This window comes from Chenopodium quinoa, unplaced genomic scaffold (assembly GCF_001683475.1).
Source record: "Chenopodium quinoa cultivar QQ74 unplaced genomic scaffold, ASM168347v1, whole genome shotgun sequence".
NCBI lineage: Eukaryota > Viridiplantae > Streptophyta > Magnoliopsida > Caryophyllales > Amaranthaceae > Chenopodium > Chenopodium quinoa.
Genome location: NW_018742205.1, coordinates 5,653,111 through 5,669,541, shown reverse-complemented (window position 1 = coordinate 5,669,541; position 16,431 = coordinate 5,653,111). Strand labels below are relative to the sequence as shown.

At 39.3% G+C, this 16,431-nt stretch overlaps 3 protein-coding genes across 3 annotated transcripts; 1 reads left to right on the top strand and 2 right to left on the bottom strand.

The window, feature by feature from the left end:
- Positions 1-210: 210 nt before the first annotated feature.
- On the top strand, positions 211-735 carry LOC110732536. Its single transcript, XM_021912492.1, has one exon. The coding sequence runs from the start codon at positions 211-213 to the stop codon at positions 733-735; it is 525 nt and encodes a 174-aa protein (XP_021768184.1).
- Positions 736-12,106: 11,371 nt separating this feature from the next.
- LOC110730526 (PLAT domain-containing protein 3-like) lies at positions 12,107-13,085 on the bottom strand. The gene is made up of 2 exons (XM_021910330.1): positions 12,861-13,085; positions 12,107-12,690 (listed from the first exon to the last, which is right to left on the bottom strand). The coding sequence occupies exons 1-2, from the start codon at positions 12,936-12,938 to the stop codon at positions 12,196-12,198; spliced, it is 573 nt and encodes a 190-aa protein (XP_021766022.1). The 5' UTR covers positions 12,939-13,085; the 3' UTR covers positions 12,107-12,195.
- A 2,109-nt stretch (positions 13,086-15,194) lies between these two features.
- LOC110730517 (PLAT domain-containing protein 3-like) lies at positions 15,195-16,289 on the bottom strand. Its single transcript, XM_021910319.1, has 2 exons — positions 16,024-16,289; positions 15,195-15,899 (listed from the first exon to the last, which is right to left on the bottom strand). Exons 1-2 carry the CDS (start codon positions 16,105-16,107, stop codon positions 15,378-15,380), a joined length of 606 nt encoding a protein of 201 aa, XP_021766011.1. The 5' UTR covers positions 16,108-16,289; the 3' UTR covers positions 15,195-15,377.
- Between the last annotated feature and the right edge of the window lie 142 nt (positions 16,290-16,431).

Sequence of the window (16,431 nt, the reverse complement as noted above, 5' to 3'; positions counted from 1 at the left end):
AAAGAGATTGTTAAATTAAATCAACCCAATGTGCTTGCCTTAGTTAAGACACACATGGGAGGAGATCAAGCAATTAAAATTGCGACCATGTTAGGATTTAATGGTCATGAGAGAGTAGATGTCGTGGGCTTTAGTGGAGGGATTTGGGTGTACTAGAAACCCGATTTTGTGACTATTAAACCGATTTCAAAGCACAATCAGCATATCACGATGGAGATCACCCGAGTAGGAGCTTCCCCTTGGTATTTCTCTGCTATATATGCAAGCCCAGATCCTATGAAGAGGAAAGATTCGTGGGAAGAATTAAAAAAATTTGTTGTGACGCATAATAAACCGTGGCTATTGGCGGGTGATTTTAATGATACGAGATTTCCTTCTGAGCGAAACAAATCATGCCATGAAACCAATCGTCGGTCTTCCATGTTTAATAACTGGATTGAGGAAATGGATTTGCTTAAGGTTGAATTTGCTGGTGCAGCTCATACTTGGGCTAGAGGAAGAACTCCAGAAACTCGGAAAAGTGCTAGATTGGATCGAGGTTTGTGCAATGATGAGTGGGCTATGCGGTTCAAGAAAGCATCGATGAAACACCTCCCTGCTATACAATCTGATCATTGCCCCATTTTTATCTCACTGAACGGATTTTCCCCACTCCAAGCTATCCATAGGCCTTTTCGCTTCCAAGCAACTTGGATGACTCACGAGAAGTTAAAGAGTTTGTGGAGAGCAAATTAAATGGGATTCGCAAGGTGACTTGATGAGGTCACTATCCATAATTTCCTCTGAGTTACAAGAGTGGAATAGAGATGTCTTTGGGAATATCTTTAAGCAAAAGAGATTGTTGTTGGCTCGCATAGCAGGAGTTCAAAAAAGAATGGAAGTAAAGGTACAGAGGACTTTTAAAATTGGAGGCAAGACTTTGCAGGGAACTTGATGGAGTGCTTGAAAGGGAATAAATTCACTGGTACCAAAAATCGAGAATGGAATGGCTCAAATACGGAGACCGTAATACTAGCTTCTTTCACCTAAGCATAATAGTGCGAAGATGGAAGAACAAAATCGTTGCTATCAAGGGGAGGATGGTCACTGGTTGCAGGACAAAGAGGAGATTAAAAATCATATTGTGAGCTATTTCTCGAAGTTATTTACAGAGGAAGGGGAACCGGAAGTTTTTTATGTACCTCAAGACGTTTTCCCGAAGCTCTCCACGAATGATTGACATGGTTTGGTTAAGCCTTATACAAAATTGGAGGTGGAGACCATAATCAAATAAATGGGGGCTTTGAAAGCGCCGGGACCAGATGGTTTCCAAGCCTTGTTTTATCAGAAAAAGTGGGAGATAGTTGCGGATACAGTTTATCGAACCATTTTGCCTAGTTTAGAAGGTACGGGGTTGCCTGACGATATTAATGATACCTTCATAGCTTTAATTCCGAAGCTTGAAAAACCAGAGTTTGCTTCTCAATTCAGGCCCATCGGACTATGCAATGTTGTATATAAATTTATTACAAAGGTCATAGTAAATAGACTTAAACTGGTTCTCCTTCATTTGATTTCTAACACACAAGCCAGTTTTGTGCCGGGTCGACAGATCACGGATAACATTGTCATAGTTCAAGAGGTCATCCATACCATGAGGAGAAAGCAAGGTGCAAAAGGACATATGGCCATTAAGATTGACTTTGAGAAAGCATATGATAGACCACGGTGGTTGTTCATAACCGACAAAAATGTTAAAATTGTTAATAAACCCTGACCCCTTGGTCGGGTAAAGATACAAAATAAGCGGCACGCAGGCCGAAGAAAGTTGACATAAAAACATAAAAAGCTTAAACAGTAGGAGGGGGTTTTTCAGCATCAGCAGCCGCATCCTTTTGGTCCTCAGTCGGATGCTGTTCTTTTTCAACATCCTCCCTATCTTTCTGGCCGGCCTTTTCCTCTTGGTTGTTCCCGTCCGCCGAATCAGATGACTCGTCCTCCTCTCTTCACCCGCATTCATGATTTTGTCATTATAATCTTGGGTGTAGGCGGTAAACTGACTCTTCTAGCCTTCATAGCTGGTGTCCGGAAAAAGAGTCGCCTAGGTCATCTCCATGATGACATTACAATCATCCATCATGTCTTTGACCAAGGCTTGCTTCTCTTCGTTGGCCCTAGAAGTGTATTTTTCGGCAAGCTGGGTCTCCTGGTTAGCCAACCGCTGCTTCAGTTTGTCCACCCGAGTTCGGAGGTCGTCTGCTTCCCTCTCCGCCTCTTTGAGAGGCTCGAGCTTGACCTTGAGGTCCTTAACCTACTGCTCTAGCTCGGAAACCCACCTCTTCGCAGCGTCTAACTTAGACTTGACCTGCAGGTTCGCGGTCGCCTGTGAATACAAGATATCAGTCGTCAGAATCTCATTTTGAAAGACTGAGAACATAGTGGAAGAGGCGGCCTGAGCCTTCGCAGCTTTTACCTCTTTTTCCTTCTCATTGAGGGGCTTGCGGTGGTCGTGTACTCGCAGCATTCACTGCATCCGGCCAAACAGAAAAACATCAGAAACAGGCGGCTAAATGAATTGCTTGGAGATGTAAAAAATCAAAAAATCAAAAGAACAAGTATACCTCAGCCAGGAGAGCGAGGATGTCGTCCAGATTCAAGGTGTCGACTCCCCTTACCGGCTCCCTGTCCTCAAGGGAGACGGCACGCAGCATGTTCTTGGCCATTTGTTGGAGGTCTGGCCACTGAGGGGCATCTGCTTATTCAACATTTTTTAAGTACTTGGTGTAAATTCGTCCAGTAGATCGACTGCTTTCAAAGGTACTAGACAACTACTGTTGGAATTTGACCCTAAAAGGGTAAAGCAAAAGGAACAAGTCTTTGATACCTTCAGTTGTCGTCTCTCTCTCCTTTTGAGGCCGACCGCTCTCAAGGACAGTTGGAGATTTAGGAGGTTGGTTTTTTTATGACCGGCTGGCCACATGTTTCCTGGATTTCCCAGGAGTACTCACGTCACCAGTTGTGTGTTTCCGAATCTTCGGATCCGGCTGTGAGTGAGGAGAGGGTTTGTTTAAGTCACCCTGCAATGAAAATCAGAGTAAGAGGCAGGCGACAACAAATAGACTAAAGCTACACATGGAAAAGAAGTTCACCTTGGGCGCCTGCGAAGTAGACGACTCTCCAACAGGCCGCTTGCCCAGAATGGCCGAGTGGTATTGTGCGGCAGCTTTCTTGGATGTCGAGAGCTTCTCCATAGCTTTATCTACACAAGAAGATATAAAGGGTTAGTATGAAGAAAAATAAATCAAGTCTTACTAGACACTTGAACATGCGAAAAGCTTCCTCTCGACATCTCTCCACTAAAGCCACAAGCGACCAGATATGTCCCATCGTATAGCTAGTTATACTTGGAAATATAGTTTTGGGGGATGAACTCTCTTTCCCCATTTTCTGGATTCGCCTGGATATCCACCTTGAAGAGGCCCTTGTCTAGGATCTCCTCTTTGGCTTTTCGAGGGACAACAGGCAGCTCTGATCCGCCTGATAGAAAAGGTGGGTTCCTGTTCCACCTGTTATACTTTTTATTTCGTCTTTGTCAGGACAGGAGACAATATAGAAGGTGTTCCTCCAATCTTTTCACTTGTTCTCCTTCCCTAAAGTCATCATATAACCCTTGTGGCTAGACAGTTGGTACCAGCCGGTCCCGCTTGTTTTTGGGGTTCGGCTAAGGTAGTTCATGTGAGCGAATGCTTTGAAGTTGGGGTCTACTCCATGCATTTCGCAGCCGGCAACATAGCCTAATATGTTGAACCAAGAATTTGGGGCCAATTGCCAGACCCCCAGCCGGTATCCTTCCAGGATTCGCTCCACAGCCGGATATAGGGGAAATCTGAGGCCAGCCTTAATAGCCGCCTCATAGCAGTCGAAACATTCGTCCCCGTAGCTACACCCTTCCGGCCAGACTACGGTGTCCTTGGCATCCAACTTCACCAAAATAATATCATGCCCCATGACATGGTTAAATCTAAAGTTGCCTATCTTTTCCTGCATCATCTTCCGCCTGCCGGCTGGAACATGGTGATAATAGGTGGCGAATTCCTCTCGGCAGGAAGTAGACGCCTCCGCCCATTTTTCTCCCATTTCTACTAAAAGGGATTCTCTCGCTATTTCCAGCCGAGAGTGCTTCTCCTCAGAGTCGTCAGAAACTCTGCTTGATGTACTTGGCTCAGAATCACTGCCTGAACTCTCGGACCTAGCGTCCGCATAGGGGGCCTGGCCAGCAGAGCCCGACTCCTCGCTTTGAGATTCATCCCTAGATTCATTTAAGATAGAATCACTTGGGGTTCTTGGTGGTCCAGGCGGCACATCAGACGTCTCGCTAATAGGCACCCTAAGGGAGGAGTTGTCCGAGTTCTCCACCCAGGTTGTTTGTTTGGTTCTGGCCATAGTGTCCTGCGCAGACACATAAACAGTCGGATTTGGAGAAGTTCGCAAAGAGTGATCCAGCAAGGGGCAGTCAGCACTCCTAGTTCTAGATTCAGTCGTCCCCAGTGACCGACTGATCACTAACCTAGGTCGTGGCGTGTGCTTTTGGGATACCATTTTCAAAAAGGAAAACAAATAAAGTAAAAATACGAGTGAATACAGGCGATTACCTTTGAATTGATGGTGTTGAAGGCGCTTGCAAAAATCTTGGCCGACTGTAACTAATAGGCGGTAAGGGAGTACGGGCGTAGGCGGTCCAAAGTTTTCTCAGAAAATTTTAAGTCCAGAAGTTCTCTCCAAAAATTATGCAAAGGTGTGAACAAATGACTTTCAGGCAAGCCCTTTATATAGGGGGGGGGGGCATGAGAATTTGAAGGGTCACCCTCAAAAAATTCAAAAATTCAAAATGGGCAGGAAAAACGGTTTAAATCGTCGTCCAGTCGCAAGCCGACACTTGTCACAGGCGCCACGTGGAAATCCATATCACCCCTGTGAGGGGTAAATGATTAGGGGATTTCATCCGCCACGTGGACCAATCCAGTCCTACCACGTGTCCTCCATGTGGACCTCTCAGGACCCTCCACGTGACATCCACGTGGACCAACCAGAGTCCACCACGTGTCACTTGGTGAATAGTCCAACATGGACCAATCAAAGCCTGACATGTGGCAGATAGATTGCTACCTCAGATGAGCATCCTTTCAAGGCCCAAAATCCGAGGAAGCCTAGTCAACCTAGGTTTCTGTAAACCTAGGACTGGCACACAACTCGAGACCCTATAAAAAAATGTTCCCCCCTGGGGAATATTCATTCACAAATTGCTAAACACACGTGTGTATTGATTGCTGAGCATTAACTACAGCATTAATTGCACTTTTGAGAGCTAAGGCTCGGATTTCGAGGCTGTCTAAGATAGCCGGATGATCACTTCTCTTCCGAGAGGAGCCTGATCCCCTTCCCTTTCCGCATACTTTACATCCAAACACGTTCTAATTTGATCGTCGGAGGCGGAACTCCCACCAACTGGAGTCTCCGTTGCTTTGCGAGAACAGGCGCACGAATCCAGTCTTGGAATTGTAACTCTCCTGCAGGACATCCAAAAAAAACCCCGAAACACTACTTGTGAAGCAATTGACAAAAAAACAAGAAAATTTATATGGGGTGGCCATAAGGAAAAGAGAGGGGTACATCTCCTTTCGTGGGATTTGCTTCAAAGGCCGAAGACCCAAGGTGGGGTGGGTATATACTCGGCAAAATAAGAAAATGCAGATTTCTTTACCAAGTTAGGTTGGAGAATGTTAACAGAACTGAATGCTCTTTGGGAAAGGGTTTTGAGAACTAAGTATTGTAAGGGACGATGTGACGTTGATATGTTCAAACCTAAGGCTAAAGGCTCTAACGTTTGGCGTGGAATTACAGAAAATGCAAATATCTTGGGGATAGGTACACGAATTGCTTTTGGGAATGGCGCAAAAACTCTCTTCTGGGATCATTTATGGTGTTCGGAGGAGCCTTTGAGTAATTCAGTTACTCAACCTTTACCTATGGAACTTGCGGCTGCTACAGTGGAAGAGATGTAGGAAGAGAATGTAGGATGGAGATGGAATATCTTTGCTCCCTTTCTCCCTCCAGAGATGCTGAAAATCATCCAACGCCATGAACTTAGAATAGACCCAAATGTTGGAGACCTTATCTACTGGAAGGACAGTAGCCACGGTAAGTTCACCATTAAATCTGTGCTTAGTATTATGCGGCACGAGACCGATGTTGTTGATGATGACTGTTAGGATACGATTTGGAAAGCCCCAGTACATCAGAGGATTCGTGCCTTTTTATGGCTTACTTGCCATGATCGTATTCTTGGGAATTTAAACCGTTTCAAGAGGAAGCTTACGGATGATGTGAGGTGTTTTATTTGTGGTGCGAGTGAAGAAAGCACCCTACATATTCTTCGATATTGTCCGAATGCTCATAGTATATGGCGTAAAATTGTCCCACAAAACACTTGGTTGCATTTTTCTCAAGGCTCGCTCAAAGATTGGCTCACAAAAAACTTGAAACAATCAGATTTGATTGACGGGGAGTGTTGGGCTACTTACTTTGGGGTTGTGTCATGGTGGATTTGGAGGTGGCGGAATTGCTTTGTCTTTAATCGTAGCGACAAAATTCCAGTGGATATTGGTGCATTCTTGCATATCAGATATGATGAAGCCCGAAGGGCCTTCAACGAAGACTTAGATGAACTAAACCATAAGCATGGGCAGAGAACTTCAACAAATGTTAGCTGGCATGCTCATGACCCTGGATGGTATGTCCTGAATTGTGATGGGGCAGCAAAAGGATGCCCAGGACCTGCAGGGGGTGGTGGTATCATCAGAGATCATGAAGGGCGATTTGTTTCAGCATTCGCAGCAAACTTTGGAGTGTGCTCAGCCTTTAAAGCAGAAGTCAGGGCTCTCACAAGGGGTCTGAAACTAGCTAAGAATTTGCAAATCTCGAAACTGGAGGTTCAGCTAGATAATTTGGCTTACGTCCAAGCGTTACAGCAGCATGAAATGCCAAGGGGAGAAAACATCAAGGCGATTCAATACTGTCAGCAGCTACTCAAGGAAACGGGATGACAAATCAAGGTGACACATGTGTATCGTGAAGGGAATAGAGCGGCGGATTGGTTAGCCAACCGCGGAGTCACTTTGGACTCTCAATTGATTATCATTACTGTTGTTCCTTCAGAGTTAGGTCGTATTTTAGAGGAGGACGCTAGGGGTGTTGCTTTACCGCGTCTAGTCCCTCCGTAGCTTAGGTCTCTTTGTTTAGGTTTAATTTTTGCTTTCTTGCTTGTTTTTTGGTTTTATCCTTTATCTTTGGTTTTTTAACCTCAGTTGAATAGAAAAAACACACTTCCTCTGTTTCTTTATAGTTGCAACACTTCTCTTTTCACGCTTGCCAATGCATGATTTCAATCGTCAATTACCTAGATTACCAATGTGTAAAAATTATAAATATTTGATATTAAAATTGTATAAATCTGACAAATCTAATTGATCTCACATGACTATACTTTTGTATAGCTATAAATCATGAAAACTAGTCAAAGTGGAACACATGAATAGTGTAAAAGTCAAATTGTTGAAATTATAAAATAAAAAGGAGGAAGTAATTGTTTTTAAGTTTATGGAGTAGATTATAATGTTGTCATAAGGGTTATTAATAATTCGAGCCTGATCGTGAACTGTTCGAGCTCAACTCGGTAGAGCTCGGCTCGAGTTCAGATTTGATTCGAGACGAAACGAGACGATACACGAGCCATGCTAAGCTCGGCTCAAAATGCTCGCGAGCGGCTCAAATTATTTTTAAAATAAATATTATATGTTTTTTTTTACATTTAAGAAAAGTAAATAATAAGTTAATAAGCACAATAACAGGAGCCGGTTATTATACTTGGGTAGTTAAGTAAGTTATGTGACATAGATTATATATTTATGGGCCTAAATGAACCTATTTTCAAAATCAAGAACCTATTTTCAAAATCAAGCTTATAACAAGCTTGATTTTGATAAGTTTGATTTTGAACTCGAGCCAATAATGAGCTTAAGCCAAGCCACGAATCGAGCTCCATTTTTTAGCACTCGAGCTCGAGCCGAGCTCAATTTAATTAAAAAACTAATTAAACTCTAAATCTAATTAACATTTAATTAACAATAGGTTTACTGTAGCTCAATTTAATAATTTAACTCAATGGTACTATTTGAAAGAAAGATAAAATAAAAGTATCATTTGAAAAAGCCAAAAGTTTAGTGATACCATTTGGATTTTTATTTATTTATTTAATTTTATTTTTATACTTAGTGTATTAAAGAAGTTGTAATATTATTAGGGATGCCAAATGTCCAATATTTAACAACGTATAATGAAAAGTTGGCATACTTATTTTTAGGTCTACCTATAAATTAACAAACATCCGAGTGCAGAAGGTGGTATCGTAAAAATAAAACAAATTTATAACTAATACTAAAGTAGCAACCGCTGATGTCATATTTTTCCAAAGCTGTATATGTGGCGCTACCTCATGAAAAATTTTCCCGCTCAAATGTTAAACCCATCTATCTATATACCTAAACTATATTAGTGATTTTTTTTGAGGGAATTTTCCCTCCTAAACTCCCTTTTTTTCGTTTATATTTTTGCAGAATTATTAATGTGTCTAGAAACTTTATACTTTAATTATTTATTATTATGATGGACTTTTAAATCACATTTTTCATGAGACTTCTATATTTAATTTCAATTACCCTCATTAAAAATCGAGCATGACTCAGGTATTATCTAGTAAATAAAATAAATAAATAAATCATGCACTGGCGCACTGCACATAAGTCGCATCCTAAACATACTAATGATCATCTTAAAATAAACGGGTTTTTTCACCATATACCACTGAGTTTTAACTTAATTCACCATATACCACCAAAAACTTTCTAATACACCATGTACCACTAAGTTTAACATAAATGTCACAACATGCCCTTAATGACTAACGCCGTAAACTCCGTTAGTAATTAAGGTTAATTGTGTCACGTGGTTGTTACTTATTGGCTCTTATTAATATTATTTAATTAATTACTTAAATAAAGAATTAAAAAACTTTTAAGAGAATAAATAAATAAATAAACCACCATCAACCTAGCCACCGCTGCCCCCCCCCCCACCTCAGCCCTGGCCGGTGCCTAGGTGGTCGGCGTCCATCACCCTTCCCCCACCGGCGACAACCCCCGCCCCTAACCTTCTCCTTTCCCCCTATCCTTTCCCTAATTTCCACAATCCCACCACCAGTTTACCTCCCAACCACCTTCTCACCTACCAGTAGCACCTTCCCTACCCCGGTAACAGGCCATACCGGCCCTCCATCACCGGCCGACCCACCCTCTACCTTTAATCCTTACCTCGATCCTCTCTCTTCCCCCATCGTGCCACCAGTCAAACCTTAATCCACGAAATCACTCCCTAACTCCAACAAAAAACCCAATTTTTGTACTTTTCACTCCTCCAACCTGGTCGATTCTTCTCGTGGGTGGGTTTTGGTGTGGTTAAAAGGGTTTCAGGAGTTGTAGGTAGATTTTCGGGAGTGGTGGTTGGTTTTAGAGGTTGTGGGTGGTTTTCAATTGTTGTGGTGGGGGTTGTGGATGGATTTTCGGGAGTGGTGGTGGTTTTCAAGGGTCATGACTAGGGTGAGAGGCGGCGCCAGCACAGGGGAAGGGGAGTTTGGGCGCCGACAGCAGGGTGGAAGGCAAGCTGGAGGCGGTGTGGGGGCGGAGAGGAGGGCTGACTGGCTGGGCTTGCGATGGTCGGATTTTTTTGTTATTTTTTTTAAATATTTTTTTAATTAATTAATTTAAATAAGAACCACTTAAATGCTGCCACATGTCACAATTAACGTTAATAACTAACAGAACTAACAGAAAATGGCATGTTGTGACATTTATGTTAAACTCAGTGGTACATGGTGAATTAGAAAGTTTTTGGTAGGGCTAGTAAAAACTGACCCAACCCGAAAACCCGACCCGAACTGAAAATAGCGGGTCAGAGTTGAGATTTTCGACACAAAAACTTAAATGAGTTAGGTTAAGGTTGAAAATTCCAACCCGAAAATGACCCACTTAACTTGAATTTTTGAATATAAACAAAAAACCAAAACCATAACTATAAAAGTAACAACAGCCGCACAAATGCACAACCCATATAAAATTCTCTCTCCTCATTTCTCCTTCCTTCCTCCTTCATCTTCTTCCTCCATCTTCTTCTTCCTTCTTCCTCCTCCTTCCTGAGTTCCTTCTCTTTTCTGTATTAACTCCGAAATTTATGTATTGTCAACAACAATTGAGATGGTTTTTTTACTCTTAATCTCTCTGTGAAACTCGTGGGAAGAAGAATAAATATGGTTCTGTCTATAAATCATCCCTTCCCAAGAAAATGCCCTATGCAAAGGACATAATTAATGGGTTTATCCATGACTTTACTGTAGGCTATTTTCGTTAGTATACGATCTATTGTTGCTCCCTGTATCCATTTTGGCTTGGGATAATTTGTAAAATACACCAGAAGTAAAAATTTTGGTAGATAGGGATCCTGTAAAAACTTCGTTTGAGGAATGGGCTAAATAATAGTTGTAAATACTACACCTCCCTTTTTCCTACGAACTACTCCGAGATACCACACGAAATTCGACCATGTCTTGATGAATTTAAAGGTTTTTATGGTCAAATTCGACCATGAAAACTCTACATCTAGAGTTGTTATGGTCGAACTTGACCTTACAAACAAATTCAAGGCTTAATTAAGGTATATTCTTGAATTTCTTGTTATTATTTCGATTTTTTTGGGGTTTTTTGTTCGATTTTTCTGGGTTTTATGTTCAATTTTTTGTTCAAATTTTTTCAAGGGTTTATGCTCGTTACAAATTCATGCAGGTTTGCTCATGCTATCCTTAATGTTTGTTATTTTGTTATTGCTTATGTAAGTTCTGCTCGTGCTAGAAGGGTCTCAAGAGGAAGCTGAAGCTTTTTTTTTTTTTTTTTGTTTTTTAACAATCAAAGAGAACCGATGTTTGATGCAAGTTAGATTTATAATTATTAATTTAAATACAGACGATGAATAATTATCAAACTGGATTTTATGTAAAAACTCCGTATAAATTTTGCATTTGGAGGGATATATGAATGAAGTTGCAAGAATTTTTATTATTTTGGGGTGTGCGAATTTTGTTTATAAAGACAATTGAACACTTGTTCACTAAGAGCTCTTGGGATTGATTTACATTTGGTTGTGGACTCAAAATCAGGTTGTTCAGGTTAAAAAAAAAAAAACAGGTCAAGTCGGATCATTTTCGGGTTGAGATTTTCAACCCGAAAACTTAAATAGATCAGGTTTAGTTTGGGAGTCACCTGATCCGAAACTAAGTGACCCGAACACGAACCCGACCTAATCTGATCCGTTTGACACCCCTAATTTTTGATGGGATATGGTAAAAATTCCGTAAAATAAAAGCTCCGCTAATTTCGCCTAATCGACGTGGTTTGATCCCCTCAACAAATCCCCTCAACTCGTTCAGCAAAGTATAATATGTCAACGAAGTTGCTTTCAGGTAGCTACAGACGTGTCACGTGGCCGCTCAACAAATCCCTTCAAGTTTTGTTGTTTAATTGTTTATTATTGTCCTGGCAATTTGATCTTGTCCACACCTCCAAAAAAGATCCGGAATAAATAAATTTGACTTTTATTTCATTAATAATAACATTGATGTCCAATTCTACAATTGTCCATGATAAATATACGAGCTTGTTTAACATTGTTTTTGTGATAAAACAAAAAAAAAAAAAAAAAAAAAAATTACAACGTTACCAAACGAATTCTAAATTAGTGGTTTTGTGATTGTGAGTCTACCCTATTAAAATGTATTTTGTCTAAACGTTACATAATTATTAGTCCGTATATATTACAACTGCGTGAAGCAAAGCTTTTTTAGAATATTTAAGACAAATATAATAATTAGAGATAAGAGAAAATTGGACAACACATACATACGAGTATTAAATACAGTACTAATTGAAATTAAAAACTACGAGTAATTACGTTGATGCATCAATTATTGAAGTGACGATACAAACAAGAAAATTTTTATTGAATGGACAGTAATGCATAATCAAACTTTAATGATAAAATACACGGAGTAATTAATCAATAAATTGATGAAGAGGAGGCAGCAAGGAGCGTTTCAACAGGAAGAAGTGCATTGGTGGGACGACGTCGTTTGAGACCATGAGTATTTTTACAATTGTCAATAACAGCAGAGAGCTGGTCAGGAGGAGAAAGCCATTGTTCAACGGTGAACAACTGCTGAGCACACTGGGCGTGGGGCCCAGTGGTGGTGACCTCGACGTAGTTACAGTACCAGTCAGCCGTACCGTGGTGCCCGACGGATCCATCGGAGGTAAGCACCATTGAGCAAATGGGCCCGCTGAGGCATGGGCCTCGGCCCGAGAAGATGTCCAAGTTGCCTCGCTCGAAGTAGTCGTGGTCCTGGCCCATGAGCCCGCCCCAGGCCTCAAGGTTTTTGATTAGTATACCGCTGCCTGTATCGTCGTAGAATATAGCGCTGATATTAGCATCTGTTCCTCCTCTGATGGCCTTGCTTGTTCTAACATATACTGTGTATACACAGTCGTAGTCATCCTGTCCATTATCAAACAAACAAAACAAAGCAAACTTCACCATTAGTTAAACCAAAACTTAGATGTATGATTAACTCAGATCGATCTGTTTGAAATTAGTTGTCACGTTAAATTTAAACTGGTAACGCCACAACTAAATCCGAGTCGTATAAAATAGATGGATGTACTTACAGCGGTGACTGAAGATAGACCAAAAATGAAGAGGGATAGGAGGATGAGTGAACTGGAGAGGATGTGTTTGGCTGCCATTTGTCTTGTGATTTATGGAGGTGATAATGCTTTTCTCTCTCTAGGTCTAGAAACCAACAGATAGATCTGAGGATTGACTTATTTAAAGAGGATACTCCAATTATTAAACTAATTTTATCCGATCACTTGATTTGGAATCGGGAAGTTGTACAACATTATAAATAAATTGATAGGAGGAATAAGTAATAAGTGCTATAAAATACTGTAATTTTACTAAATCTCTTTTTTCTCCACTTTTCTTTCATTTCATTACAAAATTTTATCCCTTTTACTAATACTTTCTCAGTTTTTAAATATTTGCTCCATTTCTCTCGGGGCATGTATGCCGATACAAATATTTGATCAAGTATATCTTTAATTATTAATATATATAAATTCTAACAATTAAAAATTATTAATCTATTCATTGAGATTATTTCAACAAGTACCCACAAGACTATATTTTTTCTTATGTAGTGAAGTATAAATCATAAATATTAGTCAAAGTAAGATAAATGAATAGTGCAAAAAATTAAAATGAAGCAAGTATTTAAAAATCGAAGGGAGTACTACCCTTTCCTTAGAGCATTCCCATTCATGAGGGACAAAAATGCTTACGGTTCTCTACTTCTCTCTACCACTTTCTCACTCATCCACGTCACTTTCCTCGTGAGTTTTTTTGGTGAGCAAAATTCCACCACATTTATGAGCCAAAAAAAAATGCCTACCATTCTTTCTCCTACATTTTATTATACATTTATACCCCATCATATTTTCTCTTTCCTATTCATTTATCTTTTCCATATAATTTATGCTTATTAATTTATGTTTATGCATATTTAAATGAATACAATAGTTAATAATGTTATCAATTACATTTTTTAATTACGGTTGAAAATTTAAATTTATTTAAATTATATATAATTACGTATTTTAATATTTGATTTTTCAATTTTCGTTTTTCAATTAATTTTGTTTATGTTTTTAAATTTTTTAATTATTTGTAATTACATTATTTAATTTGTAAATGTTGTAATTATGGTATTTGAATTATTATTAATTCCATTTTAATTAAATTTTTGGTGTTTTATATTTTTTGCGACATAATTAATTATATGCTAGGAAAAAGTATTTAATTCATGTTAATTATATTGATGTAGGCTAAATACCTTCAACCAACATTTGAGAAACACAATTAATCACATAAAATTGTATTACATTTGATTGAAATTAAAATAGTACAGGAAATAAAACACATAAAATGCATGTTGGTTTACAATATCATCACACATAATTATTAGCAAGATAACAAATACCACTAATCAATCGATTAGTTTTGTGAAGGATTATATCGCTGCCAAATATGCTACAAACAGCAATTAGAGAAAAAAGAGGGGGGATAGATTGAATTGATGATCAGTATAATCTCTCAAGACACCCTTTCATTCGAGAGGAAAGGAGCTTTCCAACTAAGCAAAGCTTAACAATATTTTTGGCATGATTATTACAACTGAATTCCCTCCCTTAAATAAACTTAGCCTTCTAACCACTTGCTAATAGATTCTTCTCTTCTCTATAACAAACTCCCCTAACAAAATTATAAATGCTAATGACTCCCCTGCCCTTGCATTAATAATTGGTTTTACTGCCTTTGCCATGCTTCTTCCTTGCTTACTTGACCACCACTGGAGGCCTAGGAGTATCTCTAGCAGTTGCTTTCAGAGTTTCAGATAGCTGGAAACGTGGCCGTTGTATGTTCACACACGTAGGTTTAAGATAGGGCATAAATGACATTAACTTCAATGATCTTCTATGCCTGGCCCTAGATATTGATGGCAAACTTGAAAACAAGTAATAATTATCAATCCATATTGTGTGAGACCGGCTATAATGTGTGGCCACTTACAAAAGAACAAAGTAACTCCTATAAAACTGACGGAGTAAATTCTACACCCTAACCCCTATACCACTAACGAAGTAACCTTTATAACGGCTTGTCACACGGTGTGGCCAGCCACATATAAGAATTTGTGAAGAGTCATACATCTTATTAATGTACAACTGTCTATGATTAGTATAGTGGATAAGTGATTGTGAAAACGTCTTCGTTAAAAATAGAAATGTTCAATGTACAACGTAGTTTTATGTACAAAAATACTCCATACATAATATTGAATGGACGATTACAACCATAATTTTTATCTTAAACTTAAATAACCAACTAACAAAGTTTTTTCATAAAATTGGACAGAATATAATAAGAAAATAGAGAAAAGGTAAGAAAAATCAGCATATATTTGCACAATATATACTCAATATAGTGCCAATTAAAATCAAACATTATTACTTTGAAGCTCCAATTATTTAAATGATCATACATACAAAAGTCCACAGATATAATAAAAAATTTTACATAATCAAACTTCAAAACCCATTAAACTTGATTAATGTAGTGATTAATCAAGACTTAGGAGGTTCGAATTCAAGAGGATCGGAAGCAACAGTGAGGAGGGTTTCCACAGGAAGAAGTGTATTATTTGGACGACGTCGTTTAACTCCATCAGAGTTCTCACAATTATCCCTAACAGCAAAGAGCTGGTAAGGAGACTTATCAACTGAGAGCCACTGTTCAACCGTAAACAACTGCTGACCACACTGGATGTGAGGCCCAGTGGTAGTGACCTCGACGTAGTTACAGTACCACCTAGCTGTACCGTGGTGTCCGACAGACCCATCGGACACAAGCTCCATGGAGCAAACGGGCCTGCTTAGACATGGGCCTCGGCCTGAGAAGATGTCCAAGTTACCTCGCTCGTAGTAGTCGTGATCTTGCCCCATAAGCCCACCCCATGACTCAAGGTTTTTGATTCGTATACCGTTGCCTGTATCATCGTAGAATGTTACGCTGATAATCGCGTCTGTTCCTCCCCTGATGGCCTTGCTTGTTCTCACATACACTGTGTATACACACTCATAATCATCCTATTAAACCAACAAAACATACAAAATTAGAGAATTTAATATATACTCGGATTACCTCTATATGAAATTAGTTGTCACGTTAAATTTAAACCAGTAATGTTACAACAACGATAGGTGTACTTACAGCGGTGACAGATAAAGCGAAATTGGAGAAGCATAGAAGGATGAAGATTACTAAATTAGAGAATATGTGTTTATTGACTGCCATTTACTGAATACTTCTCTCTCTTTCTTCCTCAAGGAAAGCCTAAGGTAGTTGAGAATTCACGTATTTAAGGAGGACACTCAAATAATTAGTTTGACAGGATTTATATTTTGTACTATTTTCCAGGAAAAAAAAAATGATATTTTGTAGTACTACTCATTTAAGGTTGAACATCATAGTATATACGTGTTCTACTGGCTTATCAAGTATTTTATTGAGATGTCTATTTCATTTTATTGCATTAATTTATATGAGTCGAATATACTAGGGATTTGTTGAAATTTCGCCTCTTATGTGCGTTGGCTTTAGCTTTCTTGTTATTAATGG